At 28.2% G+C, this 11,710-nt stretch overlaps 1 protein-coding gene across 1 annotated transcript; it reads left to right on the top strand.

Moving 5' to 3' along the window:
• The first annotated feature begins 240 nt into the window (after window positions 1–240).
• On the top strand, window positions 241–6,620 carry LOC113549348 (gustatory receptor for sugar taste 43a-like). The gene is made up of 5 exons (XM_026950606.1): window positions 241–922; window positions 2,983–3,269; window positions 3,361–3,429; window positions 4,923–5,012; window positions 6,477–6,620. Exons 1-5 carry the CDS (start codon window positions 241–243, stop codon window positions 6,534–6,536), a joined length of 1,188 nt encoding a protein of 395 aa, XP_026806407.1. The 3' UTR covers window positions 6,537–6,620.
• The last annotated feature ends 5,090 nt before the right edge of the window (window positions 6,621–11,710 follow it).

Here is an 11,710-nt window from a genome sequence, read left to right on the forward strand (position 1 = left end):
TGTGTGCCATACAATAAACCATCGTTGTCTTTTGCACGTTTTCCTCGCCTTATCTATAACCATCACTGTCGAAATCTTTCCTTTGTTCGGTTTTCTATTGGGCTTCTGATCAGGAAAATTTCGTATAAGACTTCCGCAAAGTACCTATTTCATTCTTATGTATTTATATGATATAAACACATATTATGCATATACATCATACATCGTTAAAATAATTATTTAAATCTAATAATACGTTAGATGTTTTACGCATCCAAAGCTTTGACCATCTTGTGGCGGTTGACCGGGTTGGGGACGCTCTCGTTGAGCAGCTCACCGCCGCCGTCGTCGTCCCGTCTGTCGGTCGTGTACGCAGCGACCGTTTATTCGGCGTTCGCGTACCTGTGCTTCGTACTGGCGTCCGAACGGCTGAGCGCGTACGGTCGGCACGAGAGCGGTACGTTTCAGATCCACGCGATCCGGGACACGAACATGGCGTTGCTGTTCGTCGCGTCCACGGTTGTTTACTGGTGCACGCACGTGTACCGTCGGCAACACGTCCGGGTGTACGCAGAACATGCGGCCGTGGTGCACCAGCTATTCGGCACCGCAGCTCCGGTCGGCCGCGATATGAACGCGTACTGTTGGGTGCTGTACGCGTCGTTGGTCGCCGCCCTGTCGTTAGACGTGCGCCGGTACGTGGGTCCTATGCCCTGGACGTTCGGGGCAGTCTACGTTTGGGGCCATTACGTGTTGCTCACTGGCAACATACAGTTCGCCATCACCGTTTTCGGGCTGCGGCAGTGTTACCGCGAGCTAAATTGCCGGATGCGGGCCGGAAGCTCGGGCCGCTCGCATGATTCCGGCCTGCGCGAGTATGGAACCACCGTCGCAAAAACGTCGTCTTCGGACGTCCAGTTGCAGAACATTATGTTCATCAGCGGTGAGAACCCAACCGCATGACTATATCATTATGATTAGCGGTTTATTGCTAAAAAGTACTAGGGTATACTGTGTACCTGTGTACATCTTTTCGCACATTAGTATAGGTGATAATATAGGGTAATCATAAGTTCCTACACGGCGAAAGACAGGTATTTAATATGTAAAAAAAAAATATACTATATTTTGTATAATATTAAACTATTATCTATTATGATACTGTCTTAAAAAAAAAAAATAAAAATATCATTAAACATTTTATATAATATTATAACTATAAGTTATCAAATTGATGATATTAAAATAATATTATTTAGAAGAATATAATATAATGGTGTGGAGTAAGTGAACAAATATTATAACCACATAATAAATAAATAATTATTATATTAAAATGTATGACAGTATTATATGACATAACTGATATTAAATTGATAACTTACGCAGTGTATAGGAACTTACATAAATACTTTTTTTACCGAGTAGAAATTTACACATATACCTATTTTTACTGTGTAGGAATTTACATATGTACCTTATTCCAGGGCTGGATTGGTTTGCAAGTTACCGAGTAAAAATCGATGGGCCCGCTCAAAGTATGGGCCAGTTTTGAGTGTTTGATCGTATTATTATTTTTTTATTAGTGATAAAGTAGTGTAATTATTAGAAAATATAATTGATTCGAATTATTTAAACCGTACAGTAGCTGTAGTTGTAATTAAATATTAGAAATTCTAAAACTTGGTTGACGATATCTTATAAAACCGGCGCTGTGGCTTATTCTATCGTGTAGAAATGAGCGATACCCGTTTCCACCAAAAGTGGACCTTTCCCTTTTCTACCAATATCTGTTTCCACCAAATGAAATCCACTTAACGTTTTTACCAAAACAATTTGCATACTACACTTATATTAAAACCTTTAATACAGTAATACGTTTATGTAACATACTAATGCTGGGTTAAAAAAAATGATATATTATGGTATAGGTACTTTAGCTATTATGTATATAGTACTCAAATGGCGCCGCGAGGGGGGTGTAAGGGGGTGCACTTGCACCCCCCCTGATTTTACAAAAAATTTAATTAAATTAAAAAAATTGAACGGTATAATTGAAACTATTTTATTTTGCATAATTATCTACATTATTTCTATTATTTATTATTACACTTAGTTTACATAATTGTCTACATATAATATTATTTATATTATGTACTATAATACTTATTTTTTAAATAATAATTGTAAACGCCTAGGTTGTTTTCCAAATTCTTCAATTGAATTTTCAATGAAATTGGTATTATCTTCTAGTCTCTTTCTATGCATACTCATCATACACAATCCGGACAATCGGTCATCACCAGGGCTCGAGACTTAAAGCATTTGCTTATTTTTATTGATTGACTTAAAATTTAGCAAGAAGTAGTTAACCCCATGGTATCATACACTACTGATATAGTGATATAACAATTATCATAATATTATTATACTTATGTCTGAAATCTGAATCAAATGTAATAATAATGGGTATGTCTCATATAGCCATGTAGGTAGATACTGACTATACTGTATATTTTAATAGCAACGGATGTCTTATGGTTGGTTTCGATCATAGATTATTTATACGATTATTTATATATATACATTATGTTCATAACGTAAATGTCATAGTCTAGTGATTTTGAACCAAGGACCAAAGATGAAGAGGGTCGCAATATAGCCTATATTATGCATGCTTAAAGTATGTGAAACATATTTTTATGTATTAAGTTAAAAATGTTAAAATCGAATTTCTAATTTTTCGTCGTCACTTAAAATATCAGTGACAGTCTGCGTCATGGCCCATTATTTGTGTAGAATATTTAATATAACATATTAACATGTGTGATTTTTAATTCTATACAGAATGCATTATAAACGTGATGTACAATATTTAAAAAAACATATCTTCTGTTTGTCAACTTTCAAGTCTATATGATAAATAAATAAATAATTTTAAGAAATCACTGTTGTAAATATTATAAATAATTTTTTATGTATTTTTATTGGATGTACCTTTAGTATTGGAAAAAGTAAATTTGCTTACAATTTTGAAATATTGGTCCGATGTACATTGGTCAATCACACAAATTGTATCCAGAGTCAACAACTTATTTAAATTTCGATTATTCGTCTTCTTTCTTTGTGGATTACTACATTTGATGTTAACACCATATTTGTTGTCGTTGACTATACTCAATGAGGATATTGATATATTGCGTTACATATTAGAATGCACTTTATGGTTCATTATTCATATTCTTCGAGTGGTTTTGATGATCTACCCGTGTGCTCTACTAGGAGAAGAGGTAAATATATTAATATTAAAATATTATTCATTATAAAGTTAATAATTATTAGTAACAAAGGTCGAGTAACCGATGATTTTTTTATATGAAGGCTGCTAAAACACAAATATTACTTGGAAGCTATCTTAATACTAAAATCGATTTATTTGATATAAAAAAGGTAAGAATTGTGTACAAAATGTATAGATTATATTATACATTAATATAGCTTAACAATAATATTAATGAATATTGAAGTAGTAATATACAGTATGTCCCGCGAGGATTTACCCATTGCAATATCTCCATTATTTCAGGTGATATCGCAATGGGTAAACCCTCGCGGAACACTCTGTATATGTATAATAAATTAGATTAAAAATAATTATCCTTATAATATATGCACATTTTATGATATTATGTAATTATATAAACATTAAATTATGAAAATAGTAAAACATTTAAAATAGTTATACTAGGTATCACAACATAATTATACTAATGTTAATTGTTATGATGGATTTAAACAAATAGATAAACAAAAATGTTTAGTATGATATTTAATATTATCAAGTTAAAACTTAAAAATAACTAATAAATACTTTTCTTTGGTCAAATAGCCTTTTTTAAGCTTTATCGAAATATATTAATCAATTATTCTAGAATATAAAAAAATGTTTATAAACAAATTTGAAAATTACATTTTTTTAGTTGATACTAAATAATTTGCACCTGTATATCTATAACATCTTATTGCCGTTTAGCAACTTATAGTATTTCTAATATCTATATGCCTATAACATACTTTTATTAGTTTCATTACTATATAAATGTATAAATCTATAACGGTGATGTTTTTAAAATTAAAATTGATTATATTAATTTCTCTATAATATCAAAATAATATTATAACAAAAAATGTTAAGGATAAAAAATGTGTTTTTAAAACAATTGACAATAATTTTATTAGTAAAATATACTATGAATAAACTAGGTAGAACTGAAGAATGCTATAGGATAAAAATAAAACTATAGTTATATAGATTTGGCATAAAAAAGGACGATGTATGCGGGTTTATCTAAAAATAAGGAAATATAAGTATATATTTAAAGGTTTGATCTTTGACCTGATAAGCGATGATATCATTGTGATTTTTGTTTATTTGTACATAGTTCAGACTATATTCATTTAATAACAGTTTAATAAGTATACTACTATATTAAAGGTTAGTATCGTAAAATGTTAAATAATATATAGGGTACAGGCATATATAAAAATTATAATCGTTAATTGTCGTCTATTAATATATATAAATGTATTAGGTAATATAATTTTTAATGACTTATACGCATAGATAATGAGATAACAATTTGAAAATTCATAAATATAGTAAACATGCTATAAACTATTAAGTAAAAGATTATTTAATTTCTGTTCTATAGTATATATATATATATATAAACATATAACCAAGACAAAATAGCCATATTATTATTACAAAAATTATGTAGGCAAATTGTATTAGAATAATTATTAAACGTAATACGTATAAATTAAATAAATAAATTTATTAGCTTATAATTACTTATATAGTAATTACAAGCTTACAAAAATATTTAAGTAATTTTAAACATTTTTTATATTCTAATATAAAAATCAATGTATTTTTGTAGATTGAAACTTATGCACAACAGTTAGCTGCCAACACTCCAGAATTTAGTATATACAGTATGTTTATCATAGACAAGCAATTAGTTGTTACAGTGAGTACTTATCTAGTTATCAATACATTAAATTACTTAAACATTAAGTCACCAAAATATCAAATGCATATGTGTTGATTTATTTCTCTAGAGCTAAGATATATTTTTAGCGTTCATATTATCTTCACGCATCTCAAGCCCCAAAAAACTCTAAAATGTAAGACGCAAATTATATATGAACCTGGGATTTGTACTAAATATAGGCCTGAAATCTGAATATAATATATATTACTATATATTAGGCGTAAATATACCTAGTTTAAGTTGCAGTAGAAAATTAATTTTTCTTAGCTAATCTAATTTCAAATAAATGTGATAAATATGTATTTAAATATAGACTTTTTATAATTATATAAGATGGGAAAGTGAGTCTGTTATAGATGTGTTAAATTTAAATTCAATGATATACCATTTGTATATGAAAAATGATTCTGAGAGGAGATGATCGTTTGCCTATATATCCTATTTTCTAAGTATTTTTTATATGTTGTGATATTAATATTAGTATTGAATTAAGTAATATATTTTACATTTATATTGGGTATAAATGGTAGGTATAAATATAAAATATTAGGTTTATAATAGTAATCAACTAATAAAGTAGATTAAATTAATTTTTACCGAAAATATTGCATTTTAAAATGTCATTATGCATGTACAATATATAATAAAATACGTTAAAGTTGTATGTTTCTACAAATTATGTTATAAAACTAAAATAAAATAAAATAAGAATTGAAAATATCTACAATCTACAAATAACTCATAAAAATTCAAAATATATTGAATATTATATTATGTATAGAAAATGATCAAAAAAATTTAGTCAAAATTTCAAATATCTCAGTTATTCGTTTTTTAATTACAATAAAATATTAAAAATCGTTTAAGGAGAAATAGTTAATTGAGTAAATATATATAGATGTCATAAAAATTGATCTTCAAATGTTCATAGATACATAATATTCCAAAATTTTAAATAGTGATTGTGGTCACATCCGTTAATTTTTAATTTTTAATACACATTAGTCATTACTTATTTAAAAATTAAAATATCGTAAAAAAACCAACATACAAACATAGATTATTATTATACCTTTAAGTTTGATAATAGGACAATCCACTCTAATATAAACAAACAATACAAAATTGGATCTTCTGAACATAAATTTGTTTTGTTTTACACTCATTCCTTCGCGTAAAGCCCCGCGTGTCATTACTATTTACAACAATAAGTAGTTCGATTCATATCTAAAACTTTAACTATCCTATTACACTCCTTATATTTTAGTCTGTATATCTAAGTTTTCAACCAATCAGCTCTCCATATCAGTCGCATGCCTTAGTTTTCACTTTAGCAAACGAAATCCAAAATATCAGCAATTACCACAAAACTGAAAATTAATTTAATGACATATTTGTATTATTAAATTACCTGTATAATACCACTTTATTCATTATTAGTTAACAGGAGCAGTTACAACATATTTGGTGATAATTCTACAATTACAAGGTCAATCATAATGGAATCCTTATAATTTAAATTAAAACATATAATTATATCTTCATATTTATAATTTATAACTTATAATGTATTCTACATTTACTTGTCAGTTGTCATTATCATTCATCTTATTTATAAAATAACATTTAGAATTTTAATATTTTATTGTTTTGTATAATTTTTCAATTATAAAAAATATTTATAGTTATTTTAATAAAGTACCTACATAATTTATTATATGTAATTGTGATATATGCAATATGCTTATTATTTATCTATTCTAAAGTTTACCTATAGTCTATCGGTTTTCCTGATTATGTAAGTAATATACTGTTTAGTATAAAGCTTAGTCCATTAACAATATAGGCATCAATAAGAACATTTCTTCGTACATATTTTATGAAAATATTTTGGTATATAGGATAACATTTTTAGTTAAATAAAGATAAATTATAAAGGAAATAGAATAATATTTAAAATATAATTAAAGGAAATAATAAATATATTACACCTTATAAGTACTATTTATACTTATATATCATATCGTCACACCTATCTATATGATTCAATATTTATTAATTTATAATATTATAACGTAATTAAGCAATTCAATTTTAAATGGAATTTCATATCTAACTACTTTTACTGCACATAACTATACTAACATTATAGAAATATAGAAACATTAGAAACAAACATACTTTATTTCTATCGAAAATTAATGTTTACATGATTATATAAAATGATATAAATAATAATTATACAAATAATATAACTATTCAATATATCATGTAGATGTAATATGTATGTATAATACATTAATACATTATAACATTGCAGTTTTACTTGAAAATAGACAGGCGAATTAGTATTGATATATATATATATATATATATATATATATATAAATGGTAGGTAATCGTATAGTCATAGCCCATAGTTTGTGTAGGTATTAGGTATCTAGTAACTACAATATCATTGCAAGTAATTCAACACGAGATTTATGGAACGTATTATTTTTATATTATATATATAGTGTTGTATATTCGTATCATAACCTAGATGGCTGTATTATTAATACTTGGTACATAAATGTATTTATATATGTACTTACTACATCTAGATGTTATATGTGTACAGAAGTTACACAATATTTATCTTATTCGATAAATCAGTACATACTATTTATAATATATGTATACTGTATAGCCATATAGGTACGAGATACCTATTAAACTCAGCTTATAATATTAATATATTCATCATTCATGCATACTAATTAGTAATTGGTCATTCCATGGCACATCCTGGCACTAGCTTAGCAATTTTTACTTATGCCTTACCTATAGCTTGTATATAATTATTAATTATTAATTTTATAAATATAATTTTATGTAGATGATTGTTGGTTTTTATAAGTAAATCTACGAAATAATAATGTAGTATAACTATGTATAAATGTAGGCAATAACAAGTTTAAATTAATTATAATATTCCTATAAGCAAAGCCGTGCCGTTAAGATTTGGCACCCAGGGCAAAATTAAAAATATTCGCTCCCTATTTTATTTATCAAAATGCATTTCTTTTCTTTTTAATTTAATTTTTTTTTTTACAACGTATTTTGAACATTTGGTTTGACAAAAAACTAAAGGTGATTGCAATACTAATTATTAAACAAAATAGTTAGGTATAAAATAATTAAAAATTAATAAATATCACAAATTATACTGTATTATACATATTATATTTACAAACGTATCATAAGAGCGTATTTTATAAGTAGGTATCTAACTTAGTTTAATACCTAATTTATTATAAAGCCAAAACAAGAATAAAACGTTGCGATTGACTAATTGTTATTACTCGACCATAGTCGGACATTTGTTCAGAAACAATTTGTAATGGTTAAAAATAATTGTAAAACAATAATCTTTTTCATATATTTTATTTATTATAATTTAAAATATTATAAAAAAATGTTTGGCACCTCTTTAAATCATGCGCCCGGGGCGCATGCCCCCACAACACGATTCTGCGTATAAGTATAGTTATGCGATGTAAGTATCTATAAATGTCTAATCCTCAAAGAAATAACACGTTTGCACATGTACGGAAAAGAAAATTATTAATGAGTACAGGGATATTTTTTTGTGGTACCTACCTATTATTATATTTTATTAGAGTAAAATAAACAGGGACTTTGTTCAAAGTTATACCTATACTGGCTACATTGTACAATTACATAGCTTGTACTCATTTATTTGTAACATGAACATGTAATATTGGTGTGGGCGGTGTGGCAGTGTGAGTATAGCCAGCATAGGTATCGCAATTCACAGTTTATATAATACTATTTTATACTTAACATAATATCGTGGTAATCATGCATTTATTGTGCGTCGCGACGTCACGTACATATGCGGTATTTGCAGCTCGTGAGCATCGATTCAAGCGATATGCAATAAGTGCATTGCGATTTCGAAATCGTCGACGGTTCGTGTCATTTATTCCTACAGACAAACGGGCAACATGCTAGGTACACTCGAGCTTACGCAATATAATTAGAACTTGTTATCTGTGTGCAAAATAATTATGCATTCGGTTGCATATAGGTAAGCCACAAGATCATAGTTTGGAAAATTGGTCAATGACAGTAAATATTAACCGTTATTATAAAATTTCATAACTTTGGGGTGTAGTGTCGGATTTAAGGAAAAAGACCCAGTTTGCAAATACGACAATAAAGACTTAATAAAATAATTACTCAGCGTTAGGGCAAAATTTTAGTATTTTAATAAAGACTTAATATTAAATTAGTTTATAATAATTATTGTAAAAACTAATAAGGAATTAATTAAGTAATTAAAAAACTGACTAAAACATTACAATTTTTAGTACATTCAGTATTCTCATTGAAAAACCTTTTTAGAAAACAAGAATCAAAAATGAATAATTATAGAATAAGATAAAATTTACTATTTTTATAAATTATTATACATTACAATATACCTAGAAACATTTTTTACACATATAAACGAAATTTATTAAGTACCTAAGTCCTAAACACAAACTATTATCCATAACAGTGGTTCTCAAACACCGGTCCGTGGTCTGCGATTAAAAGGGTACCCTAAATGGATCTAACCAGTCCACGACCGCAAAAAGGTCGAGAACCACTGATTTATAATAGTACATTTTTCAAATATGTTTTTTATGATTATTATTTATAACTTATAAGAGTTATAACGCATAATAGTATCAAAATATTTAGTACCTACCTAACGAGTAACGAGTAACGGCTAACAGAGACACACACAATTTATACAAATAGCATATTTATATCTTCTCGAGACTTTCTCTTACCATCATAAGTCAATATACGATAACGCGTTTGTCATGAAGTTATTAGTTATTACTACCACAATTGATGCTCATGCTCAAGCATACATGATACATAATTCTGGGAATTAGGTATTTTAACGAATCTATATCTGTGTTCCGTTTTTGATATAAAAAAAACAATTGTGCGGAGTCGAATCCAGGGGCTCAATCGCTCAGTGAGTTCTAATAAAAAAGGGAACAGTCCATGTTTGCTCAGTTAAATCCACTACCAGGGCCATATTTACACAAGGACATTATGGGTCATTATGTTCAAGGCCCATGCAGACTAGGGGCTCACGTACTAGATTACATTTTTAAAATTTTAATTGATCCTTTAATTTAATTTATAATAATAGACCCATTCAATATTTTGTCAAGGGCCTCAAAAATTTTAAATCAACCATTGTCCACTATCGAGGGGAGGATACAATTTAGTACTATCTATACATATTGTACAAAAAATTGTTTTCGTATTTTTGCAAAAGCTTATCCAATATATATATTTATTAGTTATTATTTATTACCTATATTACATTTTAGTCTAGATAATTGTTATTTTATTTAACTTAAATATTATTTACTGTTAATAATTATATAAATCACTATTTAACCAAGTCACAATAATAGGGAGAAGAGATTATTGGTAATCGGTCAAAGAGTCCGGGGACAAAAAGACCGTTTTAGAAAAAAGTCCGGATTCAGTTTTTATAGTCGGACAAAAAGTCCGAAGATACAAAATATTTTATATAATATAATATGTAATTAAAAATATTAACATAGGTACAATCACACGATATCTTAGGAACAACAATATCGTCAATATCAATATTTATTTGTAACTAAATACATTTCAACATACTATGAATTTTATATAATAGTATATACACATAATAAAAAAATATAAATTTGTCATTACTATAGATACCTAACTATAGCGAATTTCCGTTATATTTTTGATGTTTATACAAAAATATAATAATATAATGTGTACAAACATTTTTAAATTTTTAAATATTTAAAATAAATATTAATTTTTGGACTTTTTGGCCGACTATAAAAACTAAATCCGGACTTTTTGTCCCCGATTCGAGAATATTACCCCTTCAAATCATTTCTGATCAATAGTACACATCATGAGCAATATATGCTATATGCCTAAATAAACGAGTCGAGTTGTCGTTGGAACAATTATCGATCTGAGTGAAGAAAAAGAGGCGCCAAATTCGGATAAAAAAAAAATTCGACCTAATTAATCCATACTCACAAAAATACTTCATTTTTCTACCAGTAATAAAAAAAAAATAACATTTGTTTTTTTTTTAAAGAGTAGAACATTAAATTAATATAGCGTTATAGCTTACTCGGTAAATTATTTATTTTTTTTGTCAGCATATTTATTGTATTTATTATTTATTTTGTGAAAATACACTTGTAGTGGCCAATGGCAATGCCATACTGTGTTTTCGGGAAGTTACTAACAATTTATACGTTCATATTACGTACACATTATTCCGCTGTCATAATTATTTATTGTTAGTATAAAATGGTATTTGTTATTATTATAATTCCCGGCGTATTGCGCGGGCATTATGAAAAAAATACGTTTTTTTTAGCGGTGGCAGTCGCGGCAGCAACAGCAGCTGTAGTCATTGGCGTCGCCGCGGCTGTGTCAACAGTGCGGCCATCTCGCGCCGGAGAGTTGTCGGCCTGTGCGCGTCGCGTACAACAAACTCCGGCGGTAGCGGCGGCGTGCGGGCGTTCGGTGCACGTACAACTGACACGGTGTAATGCACTAATGTGCGCGCGCACCCT

The sequence above is a fragment of the Rhopalosiphum maidis genome, chromosome 1 (assembly GCF_003676215.2).
Source record: "Rhopalosiphum maidis isolate BTI-1 chromosome 1, ASM367621v3, whole genome shotgun sequence".
Lineage (NCBI taxonomy): Eukaryota > Metazoa > Arthropoda > Insecta > Hemiptera > Aphididae > Rhopalosiphum > Rhopalosiphum maidis.